Here is a 27,181-nt window from a genome sequence, read left to right as displayed (position 1 = left end):
TTTTTTTTGGAAAATGATGAGCGACGCGAATTTTGCTTTTGCTTTTTTTTTATAAAAAAAAAAGAGAAAAGACTCTCTAAGAGAGAGAGAGAGAACTGATGCTTTTGATTTTAAAAGCTTTTGGGGCTCTGCTTTTGGGCATCCCTTGTAACCTTTAAATTAGTGGTGAGGGCCTCACTTCTCAGGGCATCTGGACGCAGAGTCTGAGAGTGAAACCCTAACCGCTCTCTTGTACTTTGATGATTGATTAATACAAAAAGAAATACCGAAAGGGGCGCCAGTCTTTGGGGCCAATATCTCTAGGCACGGAACTCCGCCGGGCCAGTGCAAATCTATGGTGATCTGTGAATTGTTTTGAAGTGGTTATTTGGTGCTGTCGCGGTTGATTCTTGACTTGGAGTGTCCAAGTTTGTTACATCCAATGGTTGATCTTCAAAATCATACTCTTTATTTTGGTTTTCTGGTGCTGGAGGTTCACTAGTCTAGAGTAGTATAACTTGATCTTTGCTTCGTTATAGACCCCAGGCAACATGAGTTGAGATAAATCCTTAAGTCTGACTGTGCCGTTCGAGAATACCCAATCCACCTCATATGATTCCGACCAAGCTATTTTCAGATTAGGTTTCTTTGGGCCTAACTTCATCTGATATAGTAAGACCAAGTCCCCTTTCTTGAACTCCCTAACCTTTAGCTTACTGTCATGCCTTCTTCTCTATCAGACCACTTCCTTTTCCAGCATTGCCCTTTGTCTGATTTCATCCAACACCTCAGCTCATCTGGTCAGTTCCAATGTTGAGTTATAGTCCATATCATGTTCAATGGCCATCCTGAGAGGCTAGGAACAACAAACTCCATAGGCACTGCTGCCTTTGTTCTGTACACTGTTCGAAGTGGTCATCCTAGTTGTGATCTTGTATGCTGTCGTATAAGCCCATAATGCTGTTTGAAGCTTCTCATCCCAGGTATGTGGTTCCTTCTGCACAATCTTGGTCAGAATGGTCTTGTTACAGCTCTCAGCTTGTCCATTGTATCTAGGATAGTATGTTGTTGATTTCTGTACTTGATCGAGAAGATTTCAGTCAGGATCTGGATTGTTTCATTGATAAAATGGTTTCCCTTGTCTGAAACTATCTCAATCGGACAACCATATCTACACACAACATGCTCATAGAAGAACCACGCTGTCGACTTTGCTGTGTTGTTGGGTGATGCTGTTGCTTCCACCCATTTGCTGACATAACATGTGGCCATCACAATGTATTTATTCTTCCTCGAAGTCACCTTCTTGAATGGACCCATGAAGTCCAGACCCCACTTCATGAAAACTCCCAATGGTTGTATGGTGATCCGAGGTGTCATATCTACTACTGTTGGTCTGCCCTTCCTCAAGCAAATATCAGATGTTTTGCAAAAAGCCCTAACATCTGCCATCATACTCTGCCACTATCACAAAGTAATGATTTGGCGTGCCCAACTGGAAGGAAAATGGTTGAGAGGACAGGAAAACTGAACCTTGAAGAACTAGTGGAAGTGTGACCGATCTTGTTTTCAGCAAATTCTTGATCTCTTCTTTCACCTGCTTGGCTTTGGATTCATTATAAACCTCTGGAGCCTCACTGGTCGTGCATCTGGTTTCAGTGGTATCTTGTGTTGACATACCTCTAGATCTACCCCTTTTGGGTTTGTACAAGCAAAAACACCTTTATACTTTTGGAATAGCTGCTTGGATTTTTCTTTTATCTCTGGTTTCAGATGTTTGTTAATCTTGACCATTTTCGGATTTTCATGTGAACCAAGATTCCACTTTGCAATTTCTTAATTATCTCGCAATAACCAATTTGGTTCACCACCTTTCCTTTTTTGCCAGTAATTCTACTTCCTTATCCATCCTTATCCCTGTTGCATATTCGTTAAAGGGATTCCCTAGTTCCGCTAGACCTACCTCTATATTTATCTATTCATTGTTCCGATCAGGCGTGTTTGCATCGTTTGCATGTGACCCTTGTTTAGTATGAAGTCTTTAGCTATGTGACCTGATTCTTCTAGAGACCTGTTATCCAAATTTACTCGCCTTTCTCTTGGGTTAGACTTAGTGAAGTATTCTGGATACTACTGCCTTTGTCATTTTGCTCTCTCTCGATCCAGTAGCACCGTATTCAAGTCGATTTTTGCTAACGGAAATATATATTCATCAACGCCAGCATTCGTTCGATCCTTTTCGTGGCATATTTCCTACACAATTACTCTGGCTTCATTGCCTTCTTCGTTGTTCGTTTTTAAGTGAATTCGCCTATTGGGTCCCTGAATTGTTAATGTCTGGCTTGCATAATCATGGATGGCTCCTGCACTTTTGTGCCAAGGGCGACCCAAGAACATACTATAGACTCTTGGTAGACGAGAAGCAGAAAGCTGGTTTTGAACTTCTTCTTTCCCACGCTGATTTGTAGGTTCTCGACTAAGCCACTCATCTGGACTACTCTCTGATCAACCATCCTTATTGTGAATGGAGCTTGTTTCATTTCTTGAATTCCTAGCTTTTGTTTGACATGCTCTCCGAGGATGTTCACTCTAGCCCCGCCATCCAGTATCACACTTGACAGTGGTTGCGACTGTTTCCTTAGCTTGTAGTCTATCTGGATGATTGACACTTCATCATCCTTTATTTTAGACAGATCCACGGCCATAGCTTCTAATGATTTATTTCTCTGCTTTCTGATAAACTTAGTAGCCTCTGGTAAGGTACGTCTGATGTCATCCAATTCTAAAGTTAGCTTTTGAATCCTTTTGCAGACCTTAACATAGATTTCATCTTGCTCGTTCCAAGAGCTGCTTTCTGAGCTGGAGGATCGTCTCTCCGAATGATTGCCTTTGTAGTGCCATGCCGCTACTGGCCTTCCGTGCCTCGTTTTTGATTGATCCTTTGGTGAGGAATCAGATTGTTATTGTTGAACATTTTCCATCCTTGGATTTGTTTTCTTATCCTCGGTCAAGCTTGTTATGAGATTCACTTTTTGGGAGCTTCCTTGGGAGAACCTCTAGAAGCTTCGGCAAAAGCCTTTGGATGGTCTTGACTTCTGAGCACTCTAGCTGCTTTGGCATCTTCTTAGCTAGATCCTTTGTGATCTTGGCTACCAAAGCCCTCTGCTCCTGCCACTCGTCAACCTCCTTGGCCTTCCAGATGGTCCTTTGCTTCTCCCATCTCTGAGCCTCTTCAATTTGTTTCGTTTCCTTTTACTGTCTCATCTCAGAACTCTTCAATCACGACTCCAACGCTCCTGGTGATCGCACACACCGGAACTAGGTCGACTGCTTTCCCTTCAGCCACCTCAGCCTTTGTACTCTCAGGACGTTAGGCTGCAAAGTGTCCATATTTTCTACACGTATAGCAATTGAAATTGTGCTTTGCAAAATCAGCTTTGCCTCTTCACCTACCAGCAGTGTTCTGATACTTGCCTCTTCCCGGCCCATTGCTTGTACCGGCCTCTTTGTCTCTAGCACCTGACATTTCCTCCTGATTCGCTGCTTGCTGCTTCCAGGTTCGTCAGTGCTATCATCGAGACATCCTTGCCTTCCTTAAAATGATACAATTCCAATTGGGAGATAGGTTTATGTCAAGATATTAAGCTCACCATGCTTGATCACTTTTGATAGCTATTCTAGGTTGGAAGTTCAAAGTAGATGTCAGATCAAATAGAAAAATTCAGATTCAAACTCCAAACAAATACGAAAATCAGATATAGACCGAAATGAAAGTACAAAGTCAAGAGACTAGACACAAGAACTAGATCTGGTATACAGATATTGAAGGAATGTACATTTGGTACCAGGTGCTCTGATACCAGGTCTGTCACTCCGTAAGCTACAGCGAATCTTTGTAATCATTGAGTTGTTGCTCCTATTGTTGCTTAGCTCTGTTGACACAAGAACTAGATCTGGTATACAGATATTGAAGGAATGTACATTTGGTACCAGGTGCTCTGATACAACAGAGCTAAGCAACAATAGGAGCAACAACTCAATGATTACAAAGATTCGCTGTAGCTTACGGAGTGACAGACCCTCAAAATTAAGCAGCGGGTCCTATTTATAGGTACCCACCCGGTCTGGACTGACTGTACACTGTTATATTTATTGCAGTAATTACAGATGTTAATTACCAGATCCGACTATGTAACCTGACTATGAGTAAGCGCCCGACTAAGGCCCGTCCCCACCATCTACATACTACCTGGTGGAATCCACGGAAAGCCGTCCTTCGAGAGGGAGCGCAAAGGCAACAACAGTCTTGCACTAATTGTTGCCCCTTAAGCCCCCCAAAAAGCCCAAGTGGCACCACCGCAATTTGCCTCTTGGCAATTCTAAAACATCCAAATCATCTGCAAAATTGCATCTATCAACTTCTCACATTCGTTATGTAACTCCATTCCTGGGCTGCCCACCTAATGATTAAGAGAGCATGAAGCGTTGCTGACTCGTTTCAGTTAGAAGCACCTGACTATGAGCCTGAGTCTTAACTAAAGAGTGCAGCAAGGCCATTTATCCATGAGTTTGAAAGCCTCATGCAAATCATATGTCCCTCAATCTGCATGATCATAGGCTTTCTCAAAGTCCAAAAGCCAAACCATCACAAAACCAGAATTCCTCACCATGAAAGCAAGCGATTCAAGGGCCTGCTGAGGTCTCAAAAATCTATTTATCAGCGAAGGGGCACTCTAGATTGACTGGTATCTCAACAAAAACCATACGGGGAATGACCCTTCTTGGGGATAAGATAGGTTAGACCGTTGGTCAAGTGCTGTGGCATTCCAATGTCCATAGAGTGCTGAAAGGCTCATCTTCTGCTAAGGTTTGGTTTTAATATCTATCTGGATGAATATAGGAAATGCCCAAGCATGTTATGAAAAATTTTCAAGTTATCTTTCATTCACAAGACCGCAGAACCATGGGCTCCATGTACTAGAAGACAACAGCATCAGAGCTCTTAAAGCGGCTGTAGAACTATGCATTGATCAATATACTTAATTTAGCCGAGAGCTTGTGTAGTAGTAATCCTTTTGTCCTATGCAGGTAGTAGGAGTAGTAGGTTTCATGAATCAGAGGCTGCAAATACCAGCTGATTTGGACCTTGGGTGGAGCCGCATCATCCAGGAGTGTATGCATAGGTACTAAGAAGCATGGATTGGATAAACAGCGACAATGCCGACTAATTGTCATACATGAACTGATAAACGTGTGATGCTTGTGAGCAGTGAGCCTAGACTTCGACCGACTTTTCAGGATCTAATGGATCAACTGAAGGAGATGCAAGAACATGCCCCAGGTGGGCCTAATTAATAAATTTAAAAATAAAGGTGATCTCTCATCTAAAGCAGGTGCTACCAAATTTGAAGACTTATGAGGGAAATTACTAGGGATGCAACACTCGGTAGCATTTCTCTAATTTGATGTATATGTAGGGAAATTCTTGTGCTATGGATAGCCCTTGTACAATATTGATTTATATCAGCTAACACAATCAAGACTGGAGGTGCGTTTGGAATGCCCGTCTCTCTTGCGACGCCGGGCCTCAAGCAAGATAAATGGAAGCAAAAGAATGTTGGGTGGGTTTTTGTACCCACTTCTACCACAATACCAAAAAAATGAGATGGTTGCAGATAGTTGTCTAGATTAGATAAACGACCCTTTTGTCTTGAACACTTTTGACTAGGAATCCTTGTTGAAACATTGGTATTTGTCTCATACATTCTTAAGGCTGTTTTTGTATGATTTTAAGCCATTGACCCAAAAATGCAATTCATGGGATATAGCAATGCAAAGAGAGAATTAATGTGCACAATCTGCCAAAAAAGTCTTCTCAGGAAAATTGTGGCGGAGAACTGATGGAACATTGGAAATCTGTTGAGAACACAGATCTTTGTGCAAGGGCCTTTGGTTTAGTTCAATGGGTAATCTCTAGAGTGTTTCCAAAGAACATTATTACAAGCAGATATACAAAAAAAGGGGTGTTGAAATTCACAGGTCTTATTAAAACTTAATAGACAGTAAAGTCATAAAAAAGAACTTGCAAAATTTTCAAATCGCAAATAAACTCAGGTCAAAATCAAATCAAGCAGGGTGTTGTAAATATTTGTAGCTAGGGTGTTTGGATCAATCAAATGGTATAAATGTAATGAGAAGCACCTCAAAAAATGAATGCAAGCTAACAGAACCTGTTAAACTCGGCATGATACTGCCCTGATTGGTAAGATTAAGCAAAAGCTGCAAACACATGTACTTATTCAAATGTGAACAAATAACCTCAAATTTCATTGCCTATAGCAAGTAAGTCTAAAGCGAGTTCTTAAGGAAGAGCATATGCTAACTTAGATGGGTTTTGGGTTGTCTAGCATAAAATGTGTCAACAAGTACACATGAAGCTGGTCTCATTGGAAAAATGCCATGACGAAGTTGACCTGTTCATATTGTGAAATTGTAGCTCACTTTTAGAAGGGTCAATGAGGACTGAAGCATACTAAAAAAAATGATGGTAAGATAAATAATTTTACTGTGGAATATCTTTGAAATGCAACAATAAGCAAAGGAGTCGGCAATAAATGTGAATGGTTGTTCTGTATGTGAAGCACTCATTGAGGAGCCTTGGCAGAAAGTAGATCAGATGCCAACAATATTGCGCAATGGTACTGTGCATGCAGAGAGAGAGAGAGAGAGAGAGAGAGAGAGAGGTGGAGCTTCTTGCTATATCTTCTCCTTCATTGTTTGGTATGGATAAGTGAATGAAACAAATTGCTTTATCAATGGTGGTGATAAATTAGCACAACCTTGTGGCTTTCTCAAGGTTCTTCTTGCTTGGCAATTTTTGTTATATCTTATCTATCATACTTACCAGACATACAATGCTCGGTTTTGCTTGCAACTTGATCTTGAAGTGTAGAAACATGTTACTAAGAAATAGAAACATGTTACCAAGAAAGAATGTGAAATGATATGCCTTTGGGTAAATAATTATGAAGAAACATTGCAAATAATAAAGAGGCTAACAAGAGGATTTTGTCATGGTTGGTGGTCGCCTTAATGAGTTTAAGTTTAGCTTTGCCCTTATCCTCTTTCTTGTCATCCTCTTGCTTTTAAGTGCGAATAGCGTCTTCTATGAGGGCTTTTGATTTCCTCACAAATGAGTGGTGATCTCTCCAAATTAGTTTCATGGGTGCTCTTTGCAATGTTTCCAAAGACCCTTTAACTATATAGATTAAAAAAAGTTGACATACTGAAATCATAGGTTTTTTTGAAGAATCATAACAAAAACCTATAGTTTTTCCAAAGTGCAAATAAGCATAGGTCAAAATCAAATCGAGTGGAGTGCTTTTTTTGAATCATGCACAAGAATTGTATGTCATTATACATGAACACTTCACACTTGAACACTTTGACTTGGCCCCGAAAAGCGTAGTCTCCCTTGAGAGAATAGTGGTCCTTACGTCAAGAGCCACGAATAAGCAAGCATGTTTATGGCCATTCCCATGTAACCACACATAACTGATCTTAGTTAAACCGAAACCCATTGTTTAATTTACACGCTCCAAAAAAACTCTAAATATCAACTCTTATCTTTACAAGTGCTTATAAACCAACTAATTAATTTAGTAGATGCACACTAAAAGCATCTACTAGTCTCTTGCTTTAAGAACTAGCACTAAAAAGTTGTCCCAATGTAGAAAGCATAAAATACTGGCACATAAACAAATTTCATTTAACTTGTTGTGATTTGAATTGTGAATTGCGTCTCAAATGATGGACGCTTGCTCTAATTTAAATCCACCGCTTTGGCCCTAGAGAGTTTGTTGTGTGTGTGGTCGATCCAATTTGTGCCATACCCCTCTCTTAGAGAAAAGTAATCGTCCTTGATTACACCTTCCTTAAATTGCATTATTCGTTGATTGACTTCAAAAATTTGAGGAATTTTTTATTCCATAAGCCTTGAATAATATGATGTATAATTTGAAGACACACTAGCAATACATGTCATATATAGTATGGTGTATAATTTGGAAACACATGTTGACTCGAATTATTGGTCAACTTAATACTTAGAACGCTGCATCTTACCCAAAATATCAGGAGACACTATTAGCATGAGATGAGTTGAATGAACATACTCAATGCTATTATATACACAAATGCATGCAATGACTACAAATAAGTCCCAAGTGTCACATTTATTGTATAGAGTGGAATATGTGTCTAATCACTCAATGAAATCTGTTGAAAAGATCTCGGATGCACATGTCCAATCGTTTTATCAGGCTAAGTAAAACATGTCCTTGGGCTCATGTCCAACCTTTCAATGTGAGACTGTCATAATCGATCTTGGAATACTATCCAATCGTGGAGATTCAACCTGGGACGATATCCGATCATTAAGCCGGGTCTAGGGTAATTCTCATAATAGGTTTTGGGACTCTACCCCAACCTTACACAAACTACAAAGTATGGGTCCTAGTACTCTTGTCCAACTACAACAATAACCATAAAAGCAATTTTGGGACTCTATTCAACCACTGCACTCGGTCAAAATCGCAAAAGCAGGTCTCGTAAATCTCTAGATCTTTTCCAATCCAAGGAAGTTCAAACAAAGTCAAACATGTCTGAAATTTCACTAGATCTGTGCAAAGTTTAATCAAGCTCGAACAAGTTTAGAAAAGTTTCAATAGGTCCAAACAAATTTCAAACGATATTCTAAACAAGTTCTCAAATAGATGTTCAACAAATTATCAAACATATGCTTTTTATTGTATGCATAGAAATGGATTTCTATCAATCCACATGACTAGAGCTAGTGTACTTGTATGAAAACAAGATCCAAGGAACAAAAGCTTGCAGTACGCTACATGTCATCACAAGAAGATTTGGAAATTTTCTCATGTAAGAAAACAGAGTCTTTCTCAGTGTTTTTCATACAATGCATAACATCATGAGCTTCTGCTCGATAGGCACCGCATACCTAGCTAGGTACTATTGGGGGCAGGGGACCCCGGCCCCCCCACCGGGCCGACGGTCCCCTGCCCCCAATCGTACCTAGCTAGGTATGCAGCGCCTCCCTCACAGAAGCTCATGATGTTGAGGTAAGTCACAATGTGGGAAATATTATGAGAATTTGTCCAAAACTTCCTGTGCATGCTCATGAACACCCAATTTTGATTTTCGTGAGGTGGCTTGAAAAGCCTTAATAAATCTTGAAAACCTTAAGATAGCCCTACCTTTACGTGAAGGATAAAGTATGCAGTAGGGCTCATTAGTAGAAAAGTAGATCATTGTATGAAGGCATGGCTCATCTCCTACCAACTTTGAAAGTGCTCATTTTATTTTCTTCTTAAGTTCTTAAAGATTTGCACAATATCTACCATATTTGCTAAATATATCCTAAAAATTTCTTGCTCAAGTAATAAGTGGAATTGGACTCAAAATTTGGTGTCCTTGATACCACTGTTGCACTTAGAACACCCAAAAACTCCAAGCATGATTCCAACCTTACCTATTTTGGACACCAAAGAGAAAAAAGGATTTAAAGTGGGTGAACAATGAGAAGCCTAAAAAATGGGAGGTTATTGACCCCGTATTGGACTAGAGCCCCCTTTTTTGGACTATTTTTTAAAGTTTTCTTCTCTCTAGGTGTCCAAATTAGGCTTTTGGGCACTCCATCCACAACCATGGTGTCCAAAACACCAAAATTTGAATTGCCACTTCCATTTTCCTTATGTTTCTTAAATTTTGAAGAATAAACCTAATCGGAGGAAAGCACGCGACTTCCAAAACAAAGTGGCTATAAGGATCATACTATGGGTTGAAGGGGTTCTTTTTCGTGTTATTATCTTTTAGAGCCCTAGAGCACATCATGATATCTTGATCGATGGGCCTCTTTATTGTGTTGCCCCTCCTCATGAATTTGGGCAAAACCTAGGCAAACCCAAAATATGCAAAAATGGGGGGTCCAACGTGGTGTGCAAAACCAAGTTGGATTGCCGCCACCCCCCGGGTCCCTCCCACCAAAAAAATAAATAAATTACATACCAAGGAACCCCGTTGGAATTTTCTAAAATTAAAAAAGTTTTGTAATTGCTTATCGTTGCATGGAATTGCTTTAGGTTTGGACATTGTGGCCATAGTTCTATCACCTCATTTGCATAACTTATCCCTTTGGTTCACTTGCCTTATAATGTAAGAAAACTATGCAACAAGTTAAATCTTATCACAAAAGATAGACAAGTTAAATCTTATCACAAAAGATAGGCAAGTTATGGGTAAATTTTATGCCACACAGATAATCTATCCCCAATCTTAAACCTTCTCAAGGATAATTACTTTTTTTTAGCAAGAAATATCCACCTTTTCCTTGACTTGTAGAGCTAGAAGATATTGGCCTCATATACTGCCTCTTGGACTTCTTGAACTTCTTCTCAGCAAGCATGCTCTTATTAAGCATGGTGAAACATCTATACAATATAGATGTTGCATAGATGCATGAAGCCAAATGAGGTGCACTACCATACCACATACCAGATCTTGATGATCTCATATATAAAGTGGCCACGAAATTGAGTGCAACTAGGATAATGCACATCCTCTTCTATAAAAGTGGAGAGAAATGCATCACAACCCAAATGTAGTTCTTGATGTGGATGCGAATTTTGTTTGTGAGCAAGGTTTGCAAGTGATGGATCTACTTGCTCCTTTGACATGTTGCATGAGCAACATTGAACATCTCATTTGGATTGAGTCTTGCGGCTTGAGAAAGAATGGGACATTACCATAAGGATGCCACAAATTCTCAAAATATGGTCCGACCCTTTGCCCAAGTCCATCTCCTTGTACAAGGGGACTTCCTCAAACATTTTCTTATGAAATAGAGCCTATTGAGCCCCCTGATGGAGCAAATGGCTCTGTTACAGCTAAGGAGGTGGAATGTGAGTTAGCTAACTACCTCCAATGTGGCTTAATTAATTCTAATAGTCCTTCATGGGTTTCACTAATTTTTTTTGGTGAAGAAGCAAGATGGTTCTATGCACTGTTGTGATGAATTGTTTAATTGATTGTGAGGCACACAATAAGTTTTTGAGATTGATTGATGTTTGAGATACCATGCATAATAAACAAACATGTTTAGAATCGTGTCTTAATGCACACCTGATTTTTGGTTATGCCATTCAGTTTCTAATATAATAAACTCACGTTCGTGAGTTATGCAAAAAGAAGAAGATTGTTAATAGATAGTCTCTTGCATCTACACTTCGATAAGTTTGTTTTTTTCTCATCTATTTCTTTTCGAAGTGGAGAACTTGGAACATCTTTCTAGTGTTTTTGAACTTCTCTTTGAAGGCAATCTCAATACAAAGGAACACAAGTATGTTTTAGAGACACAAATACAACAATTATTTCTATGTAATCTCTTTGGATGGATCCAAGCATGGTTGAGGAATGAAGTTCTTCCACAAGCCAATAGATTTATGTGATTTTCTTGAGTTGCCTAGCTAATATTGCAAATAAATCTATTAAGCTAACACTTCCCATGACAAACCAATCAATGCCTCAAGGAAGAAGAGAAACAATAAGACTTTGATAGGCTTTAGGTAGATTTTACTATTGCTCCTCTTTTTTTTGAATAGCAAATCTCACATTATGTGAGAGGTTATACACAAGAGGTTTTGGACCAATTCTCACAATAATTTCCACATCGTGACTTACCTCAACATCATGAGCTTTTGTGAGGGAGGCACTGCATGCCTAGCTAGGTACGATTGGGGGCAAGGGACCACCGGCCCGGTGGGGGGGCCGGGGGTCCCCTGCCCCCAATCGTACCTAGCTAGGTATGCGGTGCCTCTCGAGCAGAAGCTCATGATGTTATTCATTGTATGAAAAACACTGGAAAAGACTCCGTTTTCCTACATGAGAAAATTTCTAAATCTTCTTGTGATATTAAGAAAAAACCCGTACATCAGCGCCATGCTCAACTTGAGCCATGACCAAAAAAATTTCAAGGGTCCATGGGCAATAAGGGAGCCACTTGCACAGAAGTCTTGAGGGCTTTTGCAGCAGGGAGCTCTCAAACCCAAGATACAAAGAATACCATCATAGACAATACCACAAAACAAATTGCATGGTTGCCACAGGGCACAAACCTCGTGCCATAGAATAGGTACCCTCCCACACAAAGCCAGAGAAGCATATCGAATGAGAAGCTTGTCGCAAGGGGAGAAGTTGGACCGCTCTTTGACACCAATGTAGGACCGCGTTCGGGAAGCCAAAACACAAAACCCGTCGTGCTTTTGTGGAGAGCCAAGCACCATCACATAGACCAATCAAAGCCAATTGTTGCTACCACGGAGTTAGCACCCGCCACATGATGGCCTTGTGCCGATCGACAACACCAAGAAATAGATAACTCACACCCACCACTAAGGCCCTTTGAAAGAAGGGGGGCTGTTGCTGAGCCACTGCAGGCAAAAATACGAGGTTGAGGAAGGCAGAAGAGGCACCGGGCAAAGTACATCCAGGGTTCCCCTGCTCGAATATGCCCTAGCCTCATTAGAGCTTCCGAACCCGTGCACAGAGCTCATTATAGAGTTTTATAGTAGCATGTTGAGGTTACGGTTCCTATGATCTATTACGAATCTTACAAAGCTTACAAAATGTTTGTGTGTACTATTACTCTTGTCTTATAGATTGTGGATCCTCACAAACCCTTAATGTTAGAAATAAATGCTAGTCATTGGGCAATTGAGACAATTTTAATTCAAGATGGTAGACTTGTGGCTTATGAGAGAGAACTATATCCATGATCAACAGAACAAGTGACCCTATTTACATGGGTTTGAGACTGTATTTGGTCATGAGTATTAAATGATTTACATCTCAAATGGATCTGAAGGAAAGCACCGCTAAACATAAAAAATCCTTCAAAAGGATGATTAAAAGCTTCGATATCATGAAAAAACGATATAATGTGGTAGCATACGCTCTAAGTAGAGTGCTAAAAATTATTTATCTTAGATTCACATCGTTATAAAGTGAGTTATTTGAATCCCTTAAGGGCAAGTGTGAGCATGATCCAATATACTCTCAGGTGTGGAATCTTGTAAAAAGGAGAGATCTTTATCCCTTTTGAGGAAGCAACAATGTTGTTTTTTGTAGCAGCACAAGCATCCCCACTCGCATGATCCAATGAGCATTCGTGAGCACTATCAGGGTCGCCTCGTCGCATTTGAACCCATGACTCGGGTCACGCAGGATAAGCGTTCAACCAACAAAGCTACGTCTTTTGGACTCAGCAACAATGTTAACTCAGCATGCATAAATCCTTTGGCAAATAATGAATTGAATAGGTAGATGAATCATCTAGGAAAGAATGTAGAATTGCTATTTTATGGAAATTCTTTATCCCGATGAAGACAAAGACAATGTGCTTAGGGGCTTGGCGTGGCCTTAAGCCCCCGAGAAAGGAGGGTTGATTCAAATGTATGCATACAAGTTTTGGGATCACCATTTCAAAGCTACTATCTTAGAAATAATTGACTTCTTAGAGCAAAATCAACAATATTGTGCAAGGCTTTCTGAGGATATGCACACATAAGTTAATGTGCAAAAGCCAAAGACAATCTTAGAAGTCATCCACCACTTCATATCTTGGTTGTTACTGAAGGAGTACGAGCGGAAGTGCGACGCGAGAGAGAGTGCGAGAAGAAGAGCACGAGGATATGGTGAACTCGCTCTACTGTAATGTGTAGAGCATAGTGAGTTCTTATTAGGTTTTAACAAAATAATATGTGCACATACCTGGTGGCCCACCCACTTACCTGGGCGACCACATTGGGCTTTATACCCCAACAACCTCCCCCTTAAAGTCCAATGTGGTACTTTAAGTGTGAGAGAAGCTACTATACAAGCTAATATACAAGAGATGTAGAGAAGTGATGTACTACCCTACACCCAACTGCTTGCGAAAATGCGCAAAGCTCTCTGAGGGAAGTCCTTTTGTAAGTAGATCAGTAGGATTTTCTGTGGTGTGAACTTTGACAAGCTGAATTTGCTTATCCTCGAGCATTTCCCTGATGAAATGATACTTCACATCCACATGCTTTGTCTTTGAGTGATAAATTGGATTGAGAGCCAATTGTATAGCACTCTGACTATCACAATATAACACAGGCATCTCTTCGTTGATTCCCAAATCTGTTACTAGTCGATTAAGCCAAATTGATTCTTTGCATGCCTCTGATGCTGCAACATATTCAGCCTCTGTAGTAGACTGAGTAACAAAATCTTGTAATCTAGAACGCCATGATACTGCTCCACCAGCCAATGTAAAGACATACCCTGAAGTAGACCTTCGGTTGTCTAAGTCACCTGCATAATCTGAGTCTGTAAAACCCTTTACACTTAGCTCCTGACTCCCATAGCATATACGCATACTCTTTGTAGCTTTCAAGTATCTTAATATTCCTTTCACTGCCTCCCAATGTTTCTTGCTTGGGTTTGACATGTATCGACTTACTACTCCCACTGCAAATGCAATGTCTAGGCGAGTAGAAATCATTGCATACATTAAAATACCCACTGGAGATGCATATGGAATCTTATCCATTTCAGCCCGTTCTTCCTCAGACACAGGACAATCTTGTTTGCTAAGTTTCACATATGGTGGCAATGGAACACTCAATGCCTTTCCCTTCTCCATATTGAAACGTTGCAAAACCTTGTCAATATACTCTGTTTGAGATAACCAAATCAACTTCTTTGATCTATATCTCTCAATGCGCATACCAAGAATATGACTTGCCTCACCCATGTCTTTCATGTCAAACGATTTTGCCATCTTTGACTTCAAAGCTGAAATTTCTTCCAAGTGCGGATCAGCCAACTGCCATCCTTAGCCTTCTTTGTATATAGACAATGATCGAACTCACTACGTTTGTAGCCTCGAGAAAGCATAAACTTGTGGAACTTATGGTACCATGCCCTTAGAGATTGTTTTAAGCCATAAAAACTCTTTAACAACTGGCATACCAAATCTTCCTTGCCCCACAAAGAAACGTTCGGCTGCTCGGTTACATTGATTACATTCTTAGAGACATTTGATACATAAATCATGTAAAGTCCTCCAGACTTTACTCCATGTGCTACTGTCATAGAACCCTTGGATATCTTCCACATGTTCTGTCCAAAAGTGGTGACGTAGCCAGCATCATCAAGTAAACCTGTGCTGATCAAGCTCTTTGTAATTGCGGGAACATGTCTCACATTTTTCAGCGTGAAAAAAGAGCCATTCTGAAACTTCAATTGAACATCTCCAATACCTAAGATCTCACATGTCTGCCCATTGCCTAGCCGAACATGATCTTTAGTGGTCACATAAGAGGTAAACCACTCCTTGTTTGGAGACACATGAAGTGATGCCCCTGAGTCTATAATCCAGTCACTCAGTGCATTTCCATCAGATGCTGTAAGAAGAGCTGAGTCCATTGTATTTTTCAAGAAGTAGATGTCTCATGACACTAGACTGTCATCCTCTGCAACAATGTTTGTCACATTTATTTCTTGAATCTTCACTGAGGACTTGTTCTTCTCACCATTGTCTTCAGCTTTCTCTTTGCCTTTTTCTGCTTTCCATTCTCTGCAGTCTCTTTTCATGTGACCCTTCTTTCCACAATGGTAGCATTCTATGTCACTCTTGCCTTTAGCACTGCGGGACTTGCTACGAGACTGATTCCTCTTTCCACCTTTGTACTTTTCTTTGGTCCTTCCCTTGACAACTAAGGTTGCTCCTTTGCCTTTGTCCATTGTCTTTCTGTTGGTTTCTTCAGTAAGCAGACTGCCTTCTACACCTGCTATGGTCAAACCATCTGGAGGTGCAAAATTACTCAAAGCTGTGCGAAAAGTGTCCCAACTTTCCAGCAATGTGATCAACAGGAACATAGCTCTAACAGGTTCATCAAACTTGACACCTTGAGCTAACAATTGACTGTAGATGGTGTTGAATTCATTCAGATGATTGGACATAGGTGTCCCTTCTTTCATCTTCAAGTCAACAAGCTTCTTAAGCCAGTATACCTGTGAAGCTGCACTCTGCTTCTCATAAAGATCACTCAGCTTTGTCCATGCTTCATAAGCCGACATCTCGTCTGCTACATTGAAGTAAACGCTTTCTGCCAAAGTCAGCATAATGGTAGAAAGTGCCACTTCATCCATTTCGCTCCATTCATCTTCGTCCATATCTTCTGGTTTTATCCCCTTGAGATTTATAGATTTTATCTGCTTCTTTTGTACCAACACGTGCCAAATCTGCTTCTTCCACAATGGGAAATTGGTTCCATCCAGCTTCTTGATATTGTAGAGAGCAGTGTCCCGTGATCCAGCCATAGCTACGCTTCACAGTAGTTTACTTTCCCGGGAAAAATTCGGAAGAGTTTCCCCTGTAAATTGACCTCTGAACCAATATCAACCTGTCAAATGAACCAAGAAAGCTTTAGATTCTGTAGAAATTTTGGCAGAGTCTCCTTTGTAAAATGGCTATGGTGTACTAAAAAAACAGACCAAAAACAACTCAAAAAACCACTGCCTCTCTGACACTGTAAGCTGTGGGTAAACCTGTCCTGCACTTGTACTGTCTCTCACTAACCTGTCACTGTCCTGTAAGCATAGACTGTGACAATGCCTCAACGGCAGTAAAGCAAAGATGCAATCCCAACTGTCTAACTCACAGTCAATACATCCTAGCTGCCTATCTAAGGGTGCTCGAGGGATCGCTCCAAGACCTGTATCACCGAAAGGATCTCAACATTCGAGAATCCCCCAGCTCAATAAAACCTCACTCGACCCTCAACAAAGGCTATAGTAAATCTGACAATACATAGACTTCCCACAAAGTCATACATCCACAAATTTCCCACTATATGCTGTAACCGCTGCGGCGGTTGTTTGCTGTGTGACTCACAGCCAACAAACCCTCAACAGACATACATCATCTCTGACAATACATCCCATGTGGAAGTACCTGCAATGTCAGGATGAAATCTGGAATATCAAGCAGCAAACACAAGCTACCTGATGAACTAGTGGATGTCGCCAACAGTCTGTGTATAGATGCGCCCGTGTCGTATGTGACACACCTCCAAGAACTGTGAGCCGTCCTTCGATGTGTAGACAACCACAAATCAGCACTCTGGGAGTGCCGATATCCTCAGCACCTGCAGTCGTAGGCCGAAACCCCAAAGTTGCAAAGTTGCAAGCTTTCCTACAGGATTTGGGGCCGCGTCTTTGCCTGTCTAATCTCACTCCAATCTGAGCAGGTAACTCTGGCTACCTGCAAATGCTGCCCCGAGCCTCGATCTGAGCTCTGATACCAGTTGAAGGAGGACGAGCGGAAGTGCGACGCGAGAGAGAGTGCGAGAAGAAGAGCACGACGATATGGTGAACTCGCTCTACTGTAATGTGTAGAGCATAGTGAGTTCTTATTAGGTTTTAACAAAAGAATATGTGTACATACCTGACGGCCCGCCCACTTACCTAGGCGACCACATTGGGCTTTATACCCCAACAATTACCAAGATATTCTCTTCCAGCAAGATTCCTTATAAAGATAATGCATATGAGAAGAGTGAGAAGGCTCCTTGCAATGAGTGCATTTTTCAAGAAAATTGGTGTTTTAAATGTGGAGACCAAGGGCACACCTATCGTGTATGCCCCACAAAAACTGCCAAGAAGGGCTCTCCTTATGCCAACCATGTCTCTTGTCTTGTAGAGGTCAATCAAGAAGCCACTAAACTATGTTATGCATGGGGTAGGGTTAGGGATCAAAGTACCTTCATTCTCTTTGATTTGCTTTTAGTTGAGTTGGTATAAGAATTAAAGAATTGGGACTGACACTTGATGCATTTGGACCTTAAAGTGGAACAAGTTCCAATTACACCATAAATTGGAAAGCTAAGGCTCCATGTACAAAGCTACGTTGACCAAGAAGAATTCTTTGTATCTCTTTTCTCCATGGGGATGTATTTCTAAGATATCCATGGTTTAATTGCATGGTTGATCAAATTAAGTATCCTAATAGAGCCATAAGTTTTCATCATAGAGCTATAGCTTTAAGTCTTAGTACTAAGGGAAGGGAGGTACAATTCTAATGGTATCACATGTATCTATACAAAAATCAATAGTCTTCTCTTTTCTTGTATAGTGCACACAGTGGCAGATCCCAGTCACCTCTGCCATTGTGCCCACCATGCTCGAATATGCCCTAGCCTCATTAGAGCTTCCGAACCCGTGCACAGAGCTCATGCTTGTAGTGATAGAGTTTTATAGTAGCATTTTGAGGTTAGAGTTCCTCAAAAAACGATGATCTATTATGAATCTTACAAAGCTTACAAAATTTTTGTGTGCGCTATTACTCTTGTCTTATAGATTTTGGATCCTCACAAACCCGTAATGTTAGAAACAAATGCTAGTGAATGGGCAATTGACACAATTCTAACTCAAGATGGTAGACCCGTGGCTTTTTAAGAGTAAAAATTAGAATAGGGCTAGGCAAAATTACTTCGTTGAGTTCTAAATTTCTTATGAGAGAGAGCTATATGCAAATATCCATGATCAAAAGGACGAGTGACCCTATTTACATGGGTTTGAGACTGTATTTGGTCATGAGTATCAAATGATCTACATCTCAAATGGATTTGAAGGAAAGCAATGCTAGAGAGAAAAATTCCTTTAAAAGTATGATTAAAAGCTTTCATATCATGAAAAACGATGTAATGTGGTAGCATACGCTCTAAGTAGAGTGCTAAAGATTAATTATCTTAGCTTCACATCGTTATAAAGTGTTTAACCAACAAAGCTAGCTCATTTGACTCAGCAACAATGTTAACTCAACACGCATAAATCCTTTGGCAAGTAATAAATTGAATAGGTAGATGAATCATTAGAATCATTTTTTCATTGATGAAAGGTACTTATTATAGAAGGAGATCATAGTATCTGTACCCATAGACCCAAAAATGTCATCCAAATTTTATTTTGATGAATTTAAGGCTTTACCATGGCATTTCTCTCTCTAGAAATGACTATTTTAGAGAGAGAAAGCATAAAAAACTCAAAAGGGGGGGGGGGGGGGGGGGGGGGGGGGGGCTTCACTAAATGTAAAGTTTATATATCGCATATGCTTAAGGACCAATTATAAAACCCCTTAGTTGTGAATTTTTCTACTCAATTTTTGTTCCAAGATCATTTTTTCAACACTCTTTTGTATGTGAAAAATGTGAGAAAATATAGAACAAAATGATCCCTAATGTTGAATCCATGTATTATGTATTTTTTATTGTAGCGATCCCCTCAAGGACACCGTTCGCGAGACAAAAAAGCACATGTCAAAGGGACAATGAGGCAAGCAAGAAAGTACACTAATGGCTAGAAGTAAGTGTCAAAAAATGAATGCCACTTTATATGTGCATGAAAATTTCTCTTAAGATCTCATAAGAATTCTAGGAGACTCAAAATTGCAAAAACATCTTAAGATGGGTGAGAATTGGAAGCAAAGCGAGTAGGGCATGTGGATGTGCATGAGGGCCTAAAACGTTAATCCTCCACATTCATACTTTTGACGCTTTCACCTCCTCCTATACATTCAAAGCTACTATTTTTGAAAAGGGAGGATAAAAAGTAATCTTCACTAAATCAGGTACAACTCCCTCATACAAGGTTGGATTGCAAAAAAATTAAAATCTGAGTTTAGCTCTTTTCAAGCTTTGCAAATTTGTAGAAGAAAACAAGAGCTAATTCTAAAATTTTAGACGTCATCTCATAAGGTTTTCAAAAACTGTCTAAAATTTCAGGACCTCTACTAGTATTCCCTAAACCTCGACGTTCATACTTTAAAACTTTTGACTCTTCCACCTCCTCTTAGAAATTAAAAGTTACTATTGTTGAAAAGGGAGGGGGAAAAGTAATCTTCACTAGATCGGGCATAACTCCTTCATACAAGGTTGGATGGAGAAAATTTAAAAGTCAAAATTAATTTCTTCTTACACTCTGTAACTTTGTAGAAGAAAACAAGAGTTAGTTCTAAAATTATAGAGGTCATCTTACGAGATTCTCAAAGATTGTCTAAAATTTCAGAACCTCTACTAGTATTCCCTATAATACTACCATGCAATGGAGCTTCTTTTGTTCAAAATCATGATCAAAGCCCTATAGATTTTACTCCTTTTTTTTGCTATATACTTATTTTGAGCATTCATTGATGAAGAGGAGGAGAAAGACAAATGATAATCAAGAAAGTTGCTAAGCTCCTTGGGTCATGGAGATCTTAGAGTCTCCATGGTCCTATGTATACTCAAGCTTATCTTTACTCTAAAGAGCTCCAAGAGCATGAGGAATGAAAAGCCTTTTGAAAGAGAGGGGGGGGGGGGGGGGGGGGGGGGGGGGGGGGGGGTTTAAGCCTTATGAAATTTTGGCCCTTAGTCTTGTGTTGTCTCATGTATCAATTAAAAATCTTTTCCTTAATTTTGGTTATAAGCATGCTACTTTGAATATGTATGTGGAAATGATGTTTGGTTATGCGCTTAAAACTGTAACATGTGATAAAGTGATTTTACACATAAAACAATCTAAAATTAGAAAAGATTTCATTGGTATCAAAGACTATAAGGTTTTTCTCTTTTGAAGAGGGTAGAAAATGGTTCTAGCATATACTCTTTGGGAGTAGTACTCTTTTCTTTAGCTTCTAAGCTACTTGATTGAAATAAAAGAGAAAAAAAAGGCATAAGGTTTTTAAAGATAACCATGGCGAACCATCCACCAAATGAGAGAAATTGTCATCGAAAGTTTAAGAAAGATGAAGCTTTGGCACAAAAGAACTCATGCAAAAAGTTATTTAGTACAAAGATTGCATGAAGCACAACACAATCCCAATTTAAGACCCATGGTCCAAGGGTTGATGTTTGCACATGGCACGGTTCTTACCACAAGGGCTCTGCCTCAAAAATCAGGTTCTTGTCATTGGTGGGCTAGTATGTGAATCCAAGGGACTAGGAAAGAACATAGAATTGCTATTTGGAAATTCTTCATCGATGAAGCCAAAGAAAATGTGCTTAGGGATTTGGCGTGGCCTTGAGCCCCCAAGAAAGGGGGGTCGATTTAAATGTATGCAGACAAGTTTTGGGATCACCATTTCAAAGCTATTTTCTTAGAAATAATTGACTTCTTAGAGCAAAATCAACAATATTGTGCAGGGCTTTCTGAGGATATGCGCACATATGTTAATGTGCAAAAGCCAAAGACAATCTTAGAAGTCATCCACCACTTCATATCTTGGTTGCTACCAAGATATTCTCTTCCAACAAGATGCCTTATAAAGATAAGGCATCTGAGAAGAGTGAGAAGGATCCTTGCAATGAGTGCATTTTTCAAGAAAATTGGTGTTTTAAGTGTGTAGACCAAGCGCACACCTATCGTGTATGCCCTACAAAAACTACCAAGAAGGGCTCTCCTAATGCCAACCATGTCTCTTGTCCTATAGAGGTCAATCAAGAAGCCACTCAACTATGGTATGCGTGGGGTAGGGTTAGGGATCAAAGTGCCTTCATTCTCTTTGATTTGATTTCGGTTGAGTTAGCTCAAAATTTGGGTATAAGAATTGGGTATGGCACTTAATGCATTTAGACCTTAAATTGGAACAAGTTCCAATCACACCATTAATTGAAAAGATAAGGCTCCATGTACACAACTACGTTGACCAAGAAGAATTCTTTGTATCTCTTTTCTCCATCGGGATGTATTTCTAACAAATCCATGGTTTAATTGCATGGTTGATCAAATTAAGTATCCTAATAGAGCCATAAGTTTTCATCATAGAGCTAAAGCTATGAGTCTTAGTACTAAACAAAAGGGAGGTACAATTCTAATGGTTACACATGTATCTATACAAATTTCAATAAAGTCTTCTCTTTTCTTGTATATGGTTTTGTTCAAAGACTTCTATCCCACTACTATGGAATCTAATAGTAAGCCATGTTCTAATGATGAAATGAATCACATATATTTCCTTCAATCATATAGTGATTGCTTTGTAGACTCTATCCCAAGTGAATTATCTCCCTCAATAGGGAATGATGACCATAAGATTGAGTTAGTGCCTGAAACTACTTCTCATAATAGACCTCTTTATCATGTTTCCCATGCACAACAAGAGGAGATTATCTCACAAGTTAATGAGCTTACAAAAAAGGGAATGGTACATCCAAGTTCATCTCCTTTTTGCTCACATGTGCTTTTTTGCAAAAGAAGGATGGGTCCTACCATCATATGTTTGTGGACTATCATGCACTGAATAAGAGGACATTAAAGAATCAATTTCTTCAATAAAATTGACCTTAAAAGTGGCTATCATCACATAGAGTATATATTGGATAAGGTACAAGGTTCTTCCCACTTCAGTAGAATTGACCTTCAAAGTGGCTATCCGAAAATGTTTCAAAGAAGGTCGGCATACGACGTAAAAACAGCTCACGTCCTTCCCTATCCTTGAAAAGGGCATGACGTAACCAACCGACAGCTATGCCATCTCCATTGTGAACCTAGTGACATATACAAGACCGCATTTTGTATGCAATTTTCTTGGTAATGCCTTTTGACCTTAGCAATGCTCTTGAATCTTTAATAGGTTGATGGAAATAAATTTTCAAAAGCATATAGCATACATAATAGTATTCATTGATGATAAAATTATTTACTCCAAGACTTTGGAAGAACACAAAGAGAACTTAAACGAGGTTCTTGAAGAACTGTGTGCTAACAAGATCTATTATGTAAATGAAATTATGACAGTCTCACATTGAGCCCAAGAACATGTTTTACTTAGCCTGATATAACAATTGGACATGTGCATCCGAGATGTTTTCAACAGATTTCACCGAGCGATTAGACACATATTCCACTCTATATAATAAATGTGACACTTGGGACTTATTTGTAGTCATCGCATGCATTTGTGTACATCATAGCATTGAGTATGTTCATTCGACCCATCCCATGCTATAGTGTCTCATGATATATGGTGCTATGTTAGTTTACACAACTGGTACATTGCATTATTCATCTCGAATTATCATATTAGAGCAAACAATCCCTAAAATTTTCACTTTCTCAAAAAAATAATCAAATAGAACTAATTTGTAAAAAGCATTCGATCAAATTGCATTCGATCAAAATTAAATTCATTGAATAAATATTCAAAAAAGATTATAGTCAAGAACTATATTATATATGGGCCTAATTATTCATATCTTCTTCGTCCTTTTACTTTATTAGATGCCTATTTGTCTATATATGTTAGTTTAATTCTTTTATATCTATCCATCAATATATTAATTCATGTATGCATTCATCTATCTATCAATCATTGCAATGTTAAAAAGACTCTTGATCTACTTTAAACCATTCTCATAAGAAATGTTCAACTTCATCAGCTTAAAATGATGTGGATCAGGTACTATCAAGATCATTTTAATGACATTGCAAACCACCACGTTCAATCTGATATCAAATCTCCTAAGAAACACGCCTTTAACCAAATTGCCTTTTTATTATCTATTAATCGATCTATTTGATTTATTATATTTTTATATAATTTATTATATTACTATATTTTTATATAAATTTTAATTTCTTATATGTGTCTTGTTCCTTGGTTTGCCTATATATTTAAATTGCATAAACCTAGTATGGGGTACCAGCTGGAGAAATTCAAAAAATGCATCATTAACACCGTTTGAATTGAATTGCAGGTTTAGTCGAAGGTTGAGAGTGGGATAGAGAGAATCCACACGAATTTTGTTGCAGGGAAGAAGAAAGGAGAAGAGAATTTGAGAGAGAGAGAGAGAGAGAGAGAGAGAGAGAGAGAGAGAGAGAGAGAGTCGGTTTCCAACGCGTGGCAGCGACAGAGCAGGAGGAGAGGTTCAGTGTGCGGTTTGGAATGCCGGGGGCTTTTTTTGGAGAGTTCAAAACCGCGACCTGCCTCTCTTTATACGCCCTCCACGCAGGCTTCGACTCAAAGCTTTCCATCGCTATCCCTCTTTGGTCATTCCCACTCTCCCACAAGCCTATTCTCTACTCTCTCTCTCTCTCTCTCTCTCTCTCTCTCTCTCTCTCTCTCTCTCTCTCTCTCTAACGTGCAAGTGGGGGCTCTCTGGTATGCGGCGTGCTTTCTTTTAGGTTCGCAGAGTGGGAGGCAAGTAGTGGGTGCAAGGCCCGCAGTCTCTCTCTCTCTCTCTCTCTCTCTCTCTCTCTCTCTCTGTCGTGACCAACAGACCATGAGGGAGGGTGCTGACTGAGCACTGTTGCTTGGGTCACCTCTCTCTCTCTCTAGAGTTGCGCCAGGTTGGAGAGTGCTTCTCTCTTTCACACAGACTCTCGACGCGCACCAGCAGCGCGAGCTGAGGCGGTACGGGAGGCGTGGGCGAGGCGCTGCAGAGGAGCAAGGCGAAGGAGGAGACAATTAGTTGGGGGGGGGGGAGGGGAGAGACACGTGGTTTTTTTTTTTTGGGGGGTGGCCGGGTGTGGGGGGGGGGGGGGGGGGGGGGGATCGCGTTTACTAATAGGATTTAAATTTAGTAATGCCAGTAGTAGTGTAGTATGTCCCATCGATTTTTGGAAATCGGTGAAGGGGAGAATCTAGAACGATGATGGGGACGGAGTTCAAGGAAATTGAGCCAATAGTATGTCCCATCGATTTATTCGCTTATCTAAGTATCTATTTCGTTAAATGCATTAGATTAGTAAGCAAGAACATATGGAGTGGTCTTGGAGTTGAGAGTAGGTGATAATTTAGAGAGGACTAAGAGTTTAAAAAGATGCATTGTCTACGTTCTATCCAACAATCTCGCTCTAATTTAACTTACATGCTCTCACAAAAGCCTTTCATATGAATATCAAGATTTTGCGTAGGGAGATATACTTTGATATAGAGTTCAAAGAACCATATGGGTGCGACTTTGATGCCTTGAATATCCTGACACGATCTTTTACTCATGTAAGGCAACACATGCTACAAAGAAACCCAACCCAATAAATCTTATAGCTACCAATCAAGCCTTGTTTGTGATTGTTTGCACACCAAGTTGCATAAAGACTTGCTAATGCTTTTATGTCGGCATGCTAGAAAGCAGTAGGAAATTGTGAAAGGCTCTTAAAGGGCCTTTACACCCTACACGTGAGGGTATACATTTTAGAATCACCATTCTTTTCACCTCAACAAACCTTTGCAAGATCGATCTAACCATAGACATCTACCAGCACAAATATAAGTGTATTCACCTCAGCCATTTTACATACAAGAGCACAAAATCCCAAAGATATAGCCTAGGGACCAAGGCAACATATGACGACATGCATATCTTGACTCTCTAACAATTTAACTTACTTTAGACAGTATTTATATAGAATTTTTTAACATTTTACATTATTACAATGATACGTTTTTATATAAAAACTCACCATAAGAGAGCCTTGAGAAGAGTTTAGAGAGCGCATTAGTAAAAGTGATAGGCACACACAATTGTGTCTAATTTATAGACAAACTAATTCTTCAATTGGATAAAGTTATGCGTAAATATGTTTCGATCAGATAATATTCAATCGTATAAAGTTGACCAATAATTCGAGTCAACATGTGTTTCCAAATAATACACCGTACTATATATGACAATGACATGTATTGCTAGTATGTCTTCAAATTATACATCATATTATTCAAGGCTTATGGAATAAAAAATTCTCAAAAATTTTAAGTCAACCAACGAATAATGCAACTTAAGGAAGGTGTAATCAAGGACGACACCTTTTCTCTAGAGAGAGAGGTATGGCACAAATTGGATCGACCACACACACAACAAACTCTCTAGGGCCAAAGCGGTGGATTTAAATTAGAGCTAGCGACCATCATTTGAGACACAATCTTATCTTATATCTATATTAAAAAGGCAGAGGTCATCTCCACATGGCTGCAAATGCTCGTAGCCAGGAGATGACCATCTGCCTTTTCCACTGCCTAGCAGTTGATCGGGTGCTTACATGGCACTAGCACAACCTACGTGGCGTGGAGCGTAGCGTCGGGCTGCGGGTAGAGTTGCATCAAGCTGTGGGCGAGGAGAATCGGGTTGCGGGCGCTTAAAGATTGTCGGGTTGCAATAACGGTGCAGCTCTAAAAAGGCAGAGGTCAGTTAAGGTTTTTTTCCAAGTGCAAAGCGAAACGAAGTGCAAAGCGTAGGTGGGGTTTCTTTCCAGTTGCAAAGGTCTGTGTGTTGCGAGAGAGAGAGAGAGAGAGAGAGAGAGAGAGAGAGAGAGAGAGAGAGAGAGAGAGAAGTTTTTCTGAGCTTAGTAACTAACTCTCTGCGTTTGCAATAGGCCGTGCAAGCTTTTCTTGAAGATTCGTGCAGTAAGCGCGCTCTCTCTCTCTCATACACACACACACCCTCTGCAACTATACTCTCTGGAGGAGGAGGTCACGTCAACGTCTCTCTCTCTCTCTCATACACACACACACACACTCTCTGCAACTATACCCTCTGGAGGAGGAGGTCACATCAGCGTAGATGTGGGGTGTGGACCCTTCAACCGTGATGGCAGCAGAGAGGGCGATGGACGATCGCGCCAGGATGGTGACAGGTGGCAGTGGTGTGGAGCCCATGGCGGAGCCGTACTAGAGGAGGGAGGCGGCGCTGTCGCCCAGTAGATAGAAGGGAGCTCTGTTAGGGTTGTGTAGGGAGAGTTGCACTTTGAGGGTTAGGTTGGCTTGCCGCTGCTGAAGGGTGAAAGCATGTATAGGTGGCCTGGAAAGTAATGTCAAGGACATTGCTTTTTTGCGCTTAAAAGTGGGTGTTTTAAAAGTGCTTCAAATCTCAAAAAGAATATCACTCTCCTAAGGTACGTCAATTAAGTCTCCTAACGTACCACAATTAATGAGACTAAATGTAATTTACTGCTGAACGTTGGATTATTGTCCGCCTCTTCTTTCCCGCTACAACCTGTCTGAGCTTTCTCTCTGCTTTAAGTTTTCTTTGTCTCTGAGATATCTCTTGGAGCTCTATCTAGCTCCTCTCTGTCTCTCTCTCACAGAGCTCTTGCTGAGCTTTCTGTATCGCTCAGCCCC

At 40.1% G+C, this 27,181-nt stretch overlaps 1 protein-coding gene across 3 annotated transcripts in view; it reads left to right on the top strand.

The window, feature by feature from the left end:
- LOC147463370 (uncharacterized) overlaps nt 1-5,836 on the top strand; it is a 38,718-nt gene extending 32,882 nt beyond the window's left edge. For 2 of the 3 annotated variants that reach the window (XM_086488418.1, XM_086488444.1), the window contains exons 12-13: nt 5,068-5,162; nt 5,250-5,836. In XM_086488418.1, coding sequence (XP_086344544.1) covers nt 5,068-5,162; nt 5,250-5,334 — 180 coding nt within the window. In that variant the 3' untranslated portion in view covers nt 5,335-5,836. Of the gene's footprint in view, nt 1-5,067; nt 5,163-5,249 lie in introns of those variants that run through there. The other variant, XM_086488436.1, reaches the window with a different exon arrangement.
- Nucleotides 5,837-27,181: the final 21,345 nt, after the last annotated feature.

The sequence above is a fragment of the Adiantum capillus-veneris genome, chromosome 2 (genome assembly GCF_014529385.1).
Source record: "Adiantum capillus-veneris isolate H3 chromosome 2, ASM1452938v2, whole genome shotgun sequence".
NCBI lineage: Eukaryota > Viridiplantae > Streptophyta > Polypodiopsida > Polypodiales > Pteridaceae > Adiantum > Adiantum capillus-veneris.
Note: the sequence above shows the minus strand (reverse complement) of the source record. Positions and strands in the feature narration are given on the sequence as shown.